The sequence below is a fragment of the Mandrillus leucophaeus genome, unplaced genomic scaffold (assembly GCF_000951045.1).
Source record: "Mandrillus leucophaeus isolate KB7577 unplaced genomic scaffold, Mleu.le_1.0 Scaffold69, whole genome shotgun sequence".
In the NCBI taxonomy this organism is placed as follows: Eukaryota; Metazoa; Chordata; class Mammalia; order Primates; family Cercopithecidae; genus Mandrillus; species Mandrillus leucophaeus.
The window spans coordinates 1,279,157-1,292,893 of NW_012107474.1; the positions used below are offsets into that span (position 1 = coordinate 1,279,157).

Genomic DNA, 13,737 nt, shown 5'->3' on the forward strand with positions numbered 1-13,737 from the left:
CCCGGCCCCCCCTCCTCCCTCCCCTGGGCAGTGGGAGCCCCTTCTACTTCCTGCCACGGGAGCTGGGGAGTGAATGTCCCCAAGGAGGACACCGGCCAGGTGGGAACTGCAGGACCCCCTGACAGAGCCGGCCTCGCTCCCACTCAGGCTGCGGCCCCTTTCCAGCCTCTCTCCTGCTTCCTCCACCCAAGCTCCCATGGTGCCCGGCTCCTACCGTCGATGTAGCCCGGGATCTGCCCGAAGATGGTGAGGTAGGAGTGGTAGACGGCCCCTCGGAACAGCCAGTCCACCCGGCGCTCGTTGTGGATGAGGATGGCCTGCTTGGCCACCCCAAAGGACACCACCCACACGGCCAGCAGGAAGAGGAAGAAGAAGACATCCTTCATCTGCAGGACAGAGAGGTGTGTGGGCTACACTCTCCCGGCCCCCGATGCTCACTGGGCCCAGAGGCAGGCCCAGCAGCGGTGGAGATGGCACTGCCACTCACAGCACAGACGCAGCATGCGGGAGACTCCCAGGAGTAGCCCTGGGGATGCCTCCACACTCTCGTGGACGGCCGACATCTTTGTGCTGGCACCACAAAGACATGACGAGGAGGGGTCAGACATAACCGTGACCCCAGGAGGAAAGCTCCTAGAGCTGAATCAGAGGTCAGGAATGAGCGGGGATCAGAAAGGAGAATGAAGGAAGGTTTCCTGGAAGAGGCGACACACAGGCAAAGATACGAGAAGGGCATTCTTGGGAGCCCAAGGGGCAAAGCAGGACAGGGGGCCGGCAGGTGTGCTTAAGCCCTGGTCTGAGCCGCAGGCAAGGGGCCTGCCCTCCCCGAGGCCCACCCTGGGCTGCAGGCCGCGATGGAGCTGGTGCCCCCGTCCCCTTACCATCCGCTTCACAATGATGATCTTGGGTCCCAGCGTCTTACTGACGGTAAAAATGTGCATGAGCCGGAGACAGAACAGGATGAAGTCCAGAGAGAGGATGACGCGCCCGGGATACAACGTCGCCGGGATGAGCCTGGCCGCCAGGCAGAAGCACATGCACCTCAGCCACCCGCCACAGTGGCCCTCGGAGCTGTCCCCCGCCACTCCTCCAGCTGTCCCCGCCCAGGTGGTCCCTGGAGGCAAAGGGCTCTGGTGGGCCCTGCATCCCAGGTGTTCAAAGCCGGCATGAGATCGAGGAGCAGAGCCTCCCACTTCTCTTCAGAAAGGTCTGCACGCCCAGCCCCAGAGGACAGTCTGGCATGGGGGCACCCTAGGGAGCCAGCAGGTAGCCAGGGCTCTCTTGCCTCAGAGAAAGGGGGCCGTGGCCTCGCAGAGACCCGAGACCATCACAGGCAGTGCAGTGACCCCACAGCAGGGAGGTAGAGGGAGAAAGGGGCAGCTGCGTGTCCGTGGAGCTGGGACAATTCCAGTGGTTGCCATCCATGGCCCCTAGCACATGGACAATCTCAGCTCTGCCAGGAGCTCTCATGCCCCTTCTGTGCTCCCTCGACAATCCCAAGGGTAGGTGGGACGCTGTCACCCGGACACCCGTTAGACAGATGACAATCCAGGGTTCACAGAGGAGCTGAGCCTCATCTGGTACGGCTGGCTCCGGGCCCGGCCTGTGCTCATCCCCTGCGGGGCTGGCTGCCTCAGACAGGGGCCCACCATCGGGGTGAGGCCACTCACCTGCAGGTCAGCCCTGCCACGAAGAGCAAGATCGCACCGACGTCCAGCTTATTCCAGAAGTCACTGAAGTACAAGGCTGCCTTCTTCATCAGCCCGCACTCGTCAGGGTCATAGAAGAGCTACTGGGAAGAGGGGCGGTGGGGAGGCAGACATGCTGTCACTCTTACTATCCTCACTGTCACTGTCACATCACTATCCACTATCATCATCACAATCACTGTTGTTACTATCACCACTGTCACTATCACCACTGTCCTCGCTGTCACCATCACTGTCACATCACTATCCACTATCATCACTATCACTATCATCACAATCACAGTCACTGTCACTATCATCACTATCCTGTCACTGTCGCTATAATCACTATCACTGTCACTATCACCACTGTCCTCACTGTCACCATCACTATCCACTATCATCATCAGTCACTGTCACTATCACACTATCACCACTATCCCTCACTGTCACATCACTCTCCTCTATCATCACCACAGTCACTATCATCACTATCACTGACACTGTTCATCACTATCCTCACTGTCACTGTCACATCACTCTCCACTATCATCACAAAAACTGTCACTGTCATCACTATCACCACTATCCTGTCACTGTCACATCACTCTCCACTGTCATCACTATCTCTATCATCACAATTACTGTCACTGTCACTGTCACTAGCACTATCACTATCATGACTATCACTGATGCTGTCATCATGGTCAGCAAATCCGAACATTGGTTCTGGTCTGAAGAGAGCTGGGTCAGTGAGGGAGATGGGAACAGGACATGGAGGAACAATGCGGAGTAGTGCTGGCAGCAGCTCCCCTGGCGCCCTGCTCACTCAGCACCTGTATGTGCGTATATGTGTATGTACATATATTCTGCATGTATGTGTGTATATGTCTGAATATGTGTGTATGCGTGTGTGTGCATTGTGTGTGCAGGTATTTGTGTATGTGTATGTGTGTATATGTGTGTGTGCACTGTGTGCAGACATTTGTATGTGTGTATGTATATGTGTGTATTTATTGTATGTGCGCATGTTTGCATGTGTTTCTATGTGTGTCTGTGTGTATATGTATATGTGTATTTTTCTTGTGTGTGTACGTGTGTATATATGTGTATGTATCTGTATGTGTGCTCATATGTGTATGTGTACGTGTATGTGTGCATGTGTATGAGCTTGTGTGTATATGTGTAGGTATGTACGTGTGTGTATGTGTATGCATATATGGAGATGTGTATGTGTGTATGCATGTGCATGTGTGTGCATGTGTGTGCATGTATGTATGCATGTGTATGTGTTGTGTACGTGTATGTGTATGCATGTGTGCTGTGTGTGTGCATGTGTACATGTGTATATGTGTATACACGTGTGTAATGTGTATGTGTGTATGTACATGTATGTTTATGTGTATATTTGTGTGTATGCATGTGTGTGCATGTGTATGCATGTGTGTATGTGTGCACATGTGCATGTGTTTATGTATATTTGTGTGTATGCATGTGTATGTGTATATGTGTATATGCATGTGTGTGTGCATGTGTGTATGCATGTGTGTGCATGTGCACGTGTGTATGCATGTTTATGTGTGCATGTGTGTGTATGCATATGCATGTATGTGTGTGCCTGTGTAATGTGTGCATATGTGTGCATGTATATGTGTGCGTGTGTGTGTGCATATGCTTATGTGTGCATTTGTGTGCATGTACATGTGTGCATGTATCTGTATGTGTATGCATGTGTGCGCACGTGTGCATGTGTGTGTGTGTGTTGCAGCAGCCCCCTCCTCACTGTCAGGCGCCAGCTGCCTTCCCACAGGGATGTTTGTTCTGTTGGGGGCCACATCGCTTCTTCAGCAGGCCAAGAGTGCAGGACCCTGGTAGGAGCTGTGGGAACCCCCATTTGGCCTGCTTGGCAGCAGTCCCCACACCCTCCCTAGCCACAGGCCCCAGGATCCAGCAGCTGGACAGGTGGGGCAGGTGACCAGCAGGACCAACCAGGGCCTTCCCGGGATCACAGACAGATGCAGGGAGTAGGAAGTGCCCCCTCTGCTCTCAGGCTGCTGCCCATGGGGCTGGGGCTAGGGGTGCATGGAGGCCTCCAGAGAGGCCTTGTAGAGAGGGTCTGGTGGCAGAAGCCATGTGGCAAGAGGAAGGCCAAGGAGAGCCCGGCAAAGCCAGGTCCACAACACAACTCCCAGGCCCCGCCCAGTCCTGGCCCTGATCTTCCTTCCTGGGGATGCCGGTGCCTCCCCGAGGGCCCCAGTAGGCAGTGGTATTTACACAGTGCACACCGCTTTCTAACTGGGGGCCTGATGCTCCACCAAGGTCAGAGAGCACAGGTGAGTCAAAGCCAGGACCACTGCCCTGTGGCCAATCCCACCCCTTCACCACTTCCCTGAGGGTCCCATGGGCCTAGTTCCCATTCACCGGCTGCCAGCAGGTGCGGGCACCATAGGGACACAGTGGAGACCCCACACAGTAAGGGATTCGCCCCACCTGGAGGGCAGCTTGGCCTCGCCCAGCTACAGGGAGGTAGCCTCTGAGCCCTTGGAATGTCCATCTGATGAGGCTGTCCTTGTTTACCTGTGGCCCGGGCCATGCCAGGTAGTCCCACAGTGTGATTTGGGTTGGGGTGGGGCCCTGGGCAGTTTTCAGTTTGAGCTTTGGAGGGCTAGAGACTGAGGTCAATCATGTGGTGTCAGCCGCGCCTCTGTGACTGACCTCTAGTAGACACCAAGGCCCGCGAGCTTCCCTGGGGACCGTGCCTCCATGCCTGAGGCCACACATCATCACTGGGAGGATGGAGTGCCACCCACCCCTCCACAGGGAGGGGCTGCCAGGATGCCCTGGGCTCAGAGCTGTCCTGGATGCAGCTGTGTCCCTCCCCCTGGCTGCTTTAGTCTGTAGACTTTTGCTTAATAAACCGTAAGTGAGCATTGCCACTCCCCAGCGTCTGTGGGTCCTTTTGGCTAGTTACTGAATGTGAGAGGGGTCTTAGGGACCCCCCACCTTGCATAGCTCTTCCTGGGGGAGGGGACACACCCATTCAAAGTCCACAAGGTCAGGGCATCCACCTGGAGCTGATCAACTGGTCTCCAGGAGGGGAGGATGTCTGGGCTGAGGGAAAGCAGGGAAGCAGACACAGTGGGCACGAGGAGGGAGGGGCCCCAGCCACCCATTTTGGGGAGGGAGCACTGGCTCTGCCCAGCTCGCAAGGGGCTAGGCAGGCTAGGTGGGGTGGGCTCTAAGCCCTGGGTCCCCTACCAGAATGCAGCCAAGTGGGTGGCCCCAGGCTGGGGCGTGGAAAGGCGGATGGGGCTGTACCTGCCGCGTCTCCTCACACACCAAGGAGAACAGCCAGAGGTAGATGGCACACTCGCACCAGGAGGGCGTGGGCTGGAAGTCCACCATGAGCACATAGGCGAACAGGCAGAGGAAGGCGAAGTAGGAGAGGATGTTCAGGTGGAAGACGACCACGGGCGCGGTGAAGAAGGCGCGGGCGCGGGCCACGGGGCTGCTTACCCCCTGCAGCCTCTTCTCTCTGTGGCCGTCGCAGTGGAGAGGAGACAGTGACTGCCAGGGCCAGGGTCCTGACCTCCACAGGCTTTGGCCACCCCATGATCCCCCGTGCCCCTCAGAGAGATGGGCTTTTAGGGGCAAAAGCACTCAGGGATCCAGGGCCAGAACAGCAGCTCCAGGCGGAGCCAGCACAGCGCAGCCACCAGAGTGGGGCTGGACCCCACGGCCCAGCAAAGTGAGGACACAGGGATGCCCGCTGACACCCTGCCCATGGCCATGACCCTCATGGCTGCAGACAGGGAAGCCCAGCCTGCCCCAAGCCCAGCCTTGGGTGGACCCCAGCTTCAGAGCTCCCGGTGCTAAGTGGACGCTCAGGCCTTAGTGACCCTCCTGTAAATGGGGACAGGCTTTCCTCACCATCCTCACTGGGGGCAGGGCTGACCACACTCCCCCTGTGACATGCCCTGATCCCTGGTCCCTATCCCGGGGCCGCTGGAACGGGAGCAGAGGCGGCCATCAGTGATACGGCTCTGCCATCCTCAGGACAGCATGGGAGAAGCCAGCACTGCTTTAGGACACCTGAGTCGCTCCTCCCTGTCTCAGTTTCCCACCAGGATTCCTGAGCATTCAGGTACCCATCGTGGCCATCAGGAGAAAGGGAAGGAGGTGGGCAGTGTGGCCTGTGAGTTGCAGAAGGGGCTCAGCCACCTCGCTGGAGTCTTGAATCTGCCCCGACTTCCAGGAGACCCTGAGACTCCATCCAGCCCTCAGTAAACCACAGCAGACCCCACAACGTCCCAGCAAGCCTCTGAGGAGATGCAGGTGGGGACACCAGGCCAGGCCAGGTCTTCAACCATGGCCAGCCATGTCCTCCTCCTTCGGAAGGGAAAGCGATTACATCAGACTCTGCATACGGCTCTGCAGCTGCGAGGACAGGGAGGCACTCAGCCGCGGCTCACTGCCCCTACCCTAGACCTGCACTCACTGCCTGAGCCCCAGACTGGCTCAGGTCTGCAGTGCTGGCAGGAGCAGGAGACCATCTTTCCTGGCCTCCCCGACCCCAGGCTGCTGTGGCCGAGGGATGGGCTCACCAGCATCATGCGATCAGCGCTGGGGCTGGGGCAGGGCAGGTGCTTCCAGCACGTGGGGCCCTGCTCCGCTTCCCACCCCCATCTCTATGGCCCCAGGATCAGGCACAATTCTGAGGACACATGACTTGCTCCCAGCGAGGGGATCTGGGGAAGGTCCTGAGCCCCCAGGAGCCCCTCCCACAGCCCCGCAGCCCCGCAGCCCTGCAGCACCTGAAGGAGATGAGGCCGGTGAGGAGCAGCGGGAAGGCCAGCATGCACAGGGTCACACGCCACAGCCCGTTGTCCACACAGAGCTGGCCCCACCACACCTTGGTCAGGAAGGCCTGTGGATGGGGGCAGTCTCAGGATGGTGGTGCCCAGCCCTGTGCCCCAGATGGTGCCCATCAGCTGTCTGCTGAGGACTCGGGGTGCCTAGTGGACAGAGCTGCCTGTAGTCTCACAGCAGAAAATGGTGAAAACACAGAGCTTGCCCGGGGGCATTTGGGTGCCCAATCCCACCCTTCACATGACCTTGAGCTATGGGACCCCATCTCTGCTGGCTTCTAAGGCCCCGCAGTTGCAGGCTGTCGAGCGCGGGCCCCTCTGAGCTCTGCAGTGGGGGACAGGACCCCTCTGCAGGCCCGGCACAGCCCAGGACACGATGGGAGCTCATGGACTTGGCAATAGCTCGGAGCTCCAAGGAAGCCCAGCATGCGAGGGGCACTTGCTGTGGGCCAGGCCCCGCCGGGGGTGCCAGGGCGATGCTGAGGGCAGCCATGCCCGGGAGCCCCTGCGTCTCCAGGGAGGACACGCCGTGTCCCGCTTATCCCTTCAGGAAGAGAGGGCAGACGCCATTCCCAGAGCCACCTGGGCTTCTAAAGAAGCCTGCCGCTCCCAGATAGGAACGTCCGTGGGGAGGTGAACTGTGACCTCCGCAGCTACCAGCTCCTGCTTTTGCTTCACATTAGTTTCCCCGTCTGCAAAATGGGAGGCCAGAGCCTGGAGCAGGTGGCCAAGGGGTCAGGCACTGTCCCCGAGCCTCTGAGGGCCCTGAAGCCCGTGTGAGTGTGCGTGCCGACTGCGTGAACCGGAGGCTGTGTCCGCCCTGCAGGCACCACAGGCATCTGTTTCTGGAAGGCGCCCTTAGGAGGTCACCTGGATGCCTCCGTGAGACACAAACTTCATGTCCTTGGCCTCCAGGGCGAGCTGCAGGCAGGTGGTCTTCCCCCAGGCCTCGGACACGCGGATGAGCAGTTTCTGGGCTCTCTCTTCGTCCTTCCGGTAACATTCAGTGAAGACCCCTGGGCGGAGACATAAGAGCCCCGTCAGAGAAGCAGGTCACGATCACTGAGCCCTGGGGCCGAGTCAGAGGGTAACCACTCTGGAAAGCACCACCAGGAAACAGGGAAGGGCACAGGGCAAATGTGAGGCTGATGTCTCAAAACACGCGGGCCCGGGGAAGAGGACCCCAGGGAGAGGGCACATAGGGCTGGAACCACCTCTACAAAAATTACAACAGGGAGAAAATTACGACAGGGACAGAGAACTGACCTAACCAACTCCATCTTGCTTCTAACCTCCAAGGTCCATTCCTGGGCACAGGCCACACTAACTTTGAGAGGAACTCCGTTTATAGTTTAACTTCCAAACAAAGATGACAGTAACCCTTTCCCAAAACAAACCCCCTTCTTGCCAGGGACCAGTCTGCCTTTGTAAGACTAACAAAGTAGCCACAAATTAGAAATTACAGTTTAGGAGTCATACAGCCAGAGGCCACAAGATTCCAAACCGCACCAACTCTTCCTAGGAATAACATCACTATCGGAAAACCCAGGATATTTTCAGAGCCTGCGTTCTGATGCACCACTGTTGCCACCCCGACTGCAAATCTGGCCCAACCAGTTCTGTGACCACATCCAGGAACAGCAGACAGCGAGAAGAATCCGCTGTGATTTCACCTCTGGCCCAACCCATCAGTGCTCCCCACTGCCTGGTCCCCTATCCACCAAATTATCCTTAAAAACCCCCAGTCTCGCCAGGTGCAGTGGCTCACGCCTGTAATCCCAGCACTTTGGGAGGCTGAGGTGGGTGGATCACCTGAGGTTAGGAGTTCGAGACCAGCCTGACCAATATGATGAAACCCCGTCTCTACTAAAAAGACAAAATTAGCCAGGCTTGGTGGCATGTGCCTGTAATCCCAGCTACTCAGGAGGCTGAGACAGGAGAATTGCTTGAACCCAGGAGGCAGAGGGTGTGGTGAGCTGAGACTGTGCCACTGCACTCCAGCCTGGGCAACAGAGCCAGACTCTGACTTAAAAAAAAAAAAAAAAAAAAAAAAATTTTCAGGGAGACTGATTTGGGTGATGAAACTCCAGCATCCCATTCAGCCGGCTCTGTGGGAATTGAACTCTTTCTCTATTGCAATCTCACTGTCTTAACAAATGGGCTCTATCTGGGCAGCAGGCAAGAGAAACCCAGTGGGTGGTTATGGGGCCAAGACTCAGGGATGAGGGAGGACCCCAGGGTGAGCACGCAGGGCTGAGACCCAGGGACGAGGACCCCAGGGTGAGGGCGAGCATGGCTGAGACCCAGGGATGGGGACCCCAGTGAGAGCATGCATGACTGAGCCATGGCCTGCAGCCCGTGCCTGGCAGAGCTCACCGATGGCTCTGTGCTCACACTCCTCTGCCAGCGCCAGCATCTCCTCCGAGCTATCCGTGTCCTCCTCCTCCTTGGACAGTTCCTTCAGGATCTTGCTGCAGGCCAAGGCCGCTGCGATGCAGTCCTGGCTCTAGGGACCGGAGGAGCCACCGTGAGACTCTAAAGGGCCTAGCCAGGCTCGACCCAGCCTGGGGAACCCAACACACTGCCCTGGGTGATGAAAACAAGGCCCGGGGACGGTGCGGGCCACTGGGCAATCACTGTCTGTGACCACATCTACACAGACAATTTAAGCCCCACTCCAATCAGTACACAACCTCTGATGGTCCAGGCTCCCGCGTGGCCTGTGGGAGGGGACTGCTTGCCCTGCAAAGCCTAATGGACAGCACGTGCCCAGCGCATGCACCGGCCCCCACCAGAACCAGTGTGAGCTGCAGAGGGCGGCACCACCCGGCCTGTGTGTGTCCAGCAAGACTCGGCCCTGGACATAACCACAGAATGAGTTTCTTTAGAACTTTTAATTTTAAAAATTCCTTTCCTAGGCCAGGCACAGTGGCTCATGCCTGTAATCCCAGCACCTTGGGAGGCCGAGGCAGGTGGATCATGAAGTCAGGAGTTTGAGACAGCCTGACCAATATGGTGAAACCCCATCTCTACTAAAAACATAAAAAATTGGCTAGGCGTGGTGGCACATGCATGTTGTTCCATTTACTCAGGAGGCTGAGGCAGGAAAATCGCTTGAACCCAGTAGGCGGAGGTTGCAGTGAGCCAAGGCCATGCCATTGCACTCCATCCTGAGCGACAGAGCGAGACTCCGTCTTTAAAAAAAAAAAAAAAAAAATTCCTTTCCTGCCTAGAGCTAAGTTCTTTGTTCTCCAACTCCGGGTGCCCCAAGTCCTTCCTGACATTGGAGATGCCCACACCCCTCCACAGGCCCCGCTGGCACTTGGCCTCAAGCTCTCCAGCCACGCTCCCCAGTTGGCCACTGGCCTATAGCTGTGTCTGCTCAGAAGCCGGTCTTATTACCTGAGCCCAGATGATTCCTGCCAGCTCCCGACGGTTCTGGACGATGGCCCAAATGAGAAGGTCACGGACAGGGTCCATGGTGAAGGTCACATGGCCTGAGGAACGCTTGTAGAGGGACCGGAGGCTCACTCCCTGCACCTGGTAAGCAGTGGACAGTCAGAGCCCAGCTGGTCCCCACTGGCTCAGAGTCACTGGAGGAACCTGTTAGAGGTGAAAGCCCTAATTCCCAGCCCTGACCTTCTCAGGATCTCACTGTCCCTGGAGAACTACAGCCTGAATTTTCAGCAACAGCCTAGATCATTCTTATGCACACTGAAGTTTTTTAAAGCACTGTTCTAGAGACATCTAGAAACATCTAGAAAGTGAAATACCCATCTAACTCCTTTACCAACGTTTGTAGACTCTTGTTTCATGCCAGGCACTTCAAGGTTCCCTAGTCTTATCTGATGGCATCAAAGCCACTTTCAACGAAGTAAACTTCTAGCACAGTGGAGGGTGTTAACAGGTCAGTGACTGTCTTCTCCCTGAGGGAATCTCCTTCAGTGTCTCTGGCAGAGCGGCCACTAGGAAAGATCTGAAGGGTGGGCAACAAGGCTCACACACGAGCAAGGACGGGGCACCTTGCCCAGACCCACCTCCCCTACACGGCTGGGCTTTTCCCCAGACCAGGAAGCACGTCCTCACGTAGCTGGGAAATACTTCCCGGAAGTAGAAAACACATCTCCAAAATCACCTACTGTAAAAAACACACCTCAAGGGATCCTAGAGATTTCCTGAAGGTTTTTCATCATAAAGAAATGTGTTTTTCTTCCTAAACCACAGGTACAGATAAGCCTGAGCTTCTGTTTTGGACCTTCCTAAGCATATTCCAACTGAGCGTCCTAAATAAACTCTCTGGACTTAAGAAGCGCAGATTGTTAATGTATAAAACCAAGCCATACCCGGCCTGATGCAGTAGCTCACGCCTGTAATCCCAGCACTTTGGGAAGCCAAGATGGGTGGATCCTAAGGCCAAGAGTTCGAGACCAGCCTGGCCAACATGGTGAAACCCCATCTCTACTAAAAATACAAAAAATTAGCCAGGCATGGTGGTGGGAACCTGTGATCCCAGCTACTCAGGAGGCTGAGGCAACAGACTCAATGGAACCCAGGAGGCAGAGGTTGCAGTGAGCCGAGATTATGCCATTGCACTCCAGCCTGGGCAATAAGAGCGAAACTTCGTCTCAAAAACAAAAAACAAAAAAACCAAGTCATACCCATGTCTTTCTCAAGAGTGAAGACAGAGCTCACCTGGAACAATGGATCGATTGGAAAACCTGGAGGAAATAGACTATTTTCTAGCAGGAAAAAAAACAAAACCAAATGTGAGCTTAGAGGAGATGGAGAACCTAAACATAAAAATAATCAGAAAATAAACAAGAAAGTTACTAGAACTATTACCAATTTAAAAAAAAAAAAAAGGCACTGGGCCCAGATGGACTCACAGGGGAGTCGACCAAGGTTATAAGAAGCGATTAACTCCAGATGCATAAACTGTCCTGCAGCGGAGAAGGAAAGAAAGCTTCCCAAATGGTTTTTACAAAACTAACATACAATTGCTATCAAAACCTGACAAATATAGCTCCCCAAATAAAACTGCAATCAAAGGCTTAAGCATTCTGATGCAAACACCCTGAAAATGTTGTCAAGAGAATTCAGTATATTAAACTTGCACTGAGGCCAAGCTGAAATTCAAAACAGGAATAAAAACATGTTTCACTGTCAGAAAATCTGTTAAAATAATTCACCAAATTCATAGGTCAAAGAAGAAAAGCAGCTCAATCCTCTCAAAGGCATCTGATGCTTTGTTTTGTAAAACCTTAATGAATCAGAGATAAATACCCCCAAGAGGCCGGGCGCGGTGGCTCAAGTCTGTAATCCCAGCACTTTGGGAGGCCGAGACGGGCGGATCACGAGGTCAGGAGATCGAGACCATCCTGGCTAACATGGTGAAACCCCGTCTCTACTAAAAAAAAAAATACAAAAAACTAGCTGGGCGAGGTGGCGGGCGCCTGTAGTCCCAGCTACTCGGGAGGCTGAGGCAGGAGAAAGGCGTGAACCCGGGAGGCGGAGCTTGCAGTGAGCTGAGATCCGGCCACTGCACTCCAGCCCGGGCTGTAGACAGAATATCCCTTTGCCATAAAGAGAAAAAAAAAAAAAAAAAAAAAAAAAAAAAAAAAAACTCCCAAGAGAAAAACAAATACAAAATCCAGCATCATTCCTGACACTGAGTCACTGCCAGGTTCCCACTGAATAAGGGTACACAGAGTAGGGCAGGGTTCTCATTGAATCGGGGTGGAGATTACAGCAGGGTTCCCATTGAATCAGGGTGGAGATTAGGGCAGGGTTCCCATTGAATCAGGGTGGAGATTAGGGCAGGGTTCCCATTGAATCAGGGTGGAGATTAGGGCAGGGTTCTCATTGAATAAGGGTGGATATTAGAGCAGGGTTCCTATTGAATCAGGGTGGAGATTAGGACAGGGTTCCCATTGAATCAAGGTGGAGATTACAGCAGGATTCCCATTAAATAAGGTTGGAGACTAGAGCAGAGTTCCCATTAAATGAAGGTGAGACTAGAGCAGGGCTCCCATTGAATCAGGATGCAGACTACAGCATCCACTCTCCTACAGCTGCAGTGCACACTGGGCATCTCACAAAAATACTCTGGAATGTTACTGACCTGACTGTAGGAAAAAACAAGCACATCTACTGGGCAGGAGTGGGATCAGGGCAGGTGGATCATGCTCCCTGCAGAAACTTTTGTACTGTTTGGAACTTTTAGAAAGGGTATGGTATGGACTGAACTGTGTCGCCCTAAAATTCATATGTTGAAGCCCTAACCCCCAATGTGACTACAGCACTTGGAGATAGGGTCTTTAAGAAGGTAATTAAGGTTAAATGAGGCCACATTGTGGGTTCCTAAGTGGATAGGTGTGTTCTCTTTATAAAAAGAGGAGTGAGGCTAGGTGCAGAGGCTCACACCTGCAATCCCAGCACTTTGGGAAGTCAAGACAGAGGATCACTTGAGCCCCGGAGTTTGAGACCAGCCTGGGCCATATAATGAGACCCCATCTCTACAAAACATAAAAAAACAAAAACAAAAACAAATTTTAAAAAACCTGGGCATGGTGGCACGTGCCTATAGTCCCAGCTACTCAAGCAACTGAGGCAGGAAGATTGCTTGAGCCCAGGAGGTGGAAGCTACAGTGAGCCATGATTGCACCACTGCACTACAGCCTGGATGACAGAGCCAGACCCTGTCTCAAACATAAAAATAGGCAAGTCATGGTGGCTCAAGGGTGTAAATTCCAGCCTTTTGGAGGCTGAGGAGAGCGGATCACTTGAGACCAGGAGTTTGAGACCAGCCTGTCCAAAATGGCAAAACCGTCTCTACAAAAAATTTTAAAAATTAGCCAGGCGTGGTGGTGCACACCTGTAGTCCCAGCTACTTGGGAGGCTGAGGTGGGAGGATTGCTTGAGCCTGGGAGGTTGAGGCTGCAGTGAGCTATGATCACGCCACTGCCCTCCAGCCTGGACGACAGAGTGAGACCCTGTTTCAATAAAATAAAAAATAAATAAAAGAAAAAGAAAAGGAAGTGGCACCAGAGACTTCTCTCTCTGTCATGCGAAGACACAGCAAGAGGGCAGTCACGTGCAAGCAGGAAGAGGTCCTGGCCAGAAGCCAGCCCTGCTGGTGCCTTAATCTGGGACTTCGGGCCCCCAGAACTTCCAGAAAATAA

The 13,737-nt window shown here is 54.5% G+C and overlaps 1 protein-coding gene across 2 annotated transcripts in view; it reads right to left on the bottom strand.

The window, feature by feature from the left end:
* The window catches only part of TRPM2 (transient receptor potential cation channel, subfamily M, member 2), a 98,285-nt gene that overhangs the window by 48,697 nt on the left and 35,851 nt on the right, over positions 1-13,737 (bottom strand). For both annotated transcript variants that reach the window (XM_012002514.1, XM_012002513.1), the window contains exons 12-19: positions 9,959-10,096; positions 8,933-9,062; positions 7,427-7,572; positions 6,503-6,615; positions 5,007-5,223; positions 1,671-1,789; positions 882-1,014; positions 215-386 (exon numbers count right to left, since the gene is read on the bottom strand). In XM_012002514.1, the coding sequence (XP_011857904.1) occupies positions 215-386; positions 882-1,014; positions 1,671-1,789; positions 5,007-5,223; positions 6,503-6,615; positions 7,427-7,572; positions 8,933-9,062; positions 9,959-10,096 (1,168 nt within the window). The remainder of the gene's footprint in view (positions 1-214; positions 387-881; positions 1,015-1,670; positions 1,790-5,006; positions 5,224-6,502; positions 6,616-7,426; positions 7,573-8,932; positions 9,063-9,958; positions 10,097-13,737) is intronic.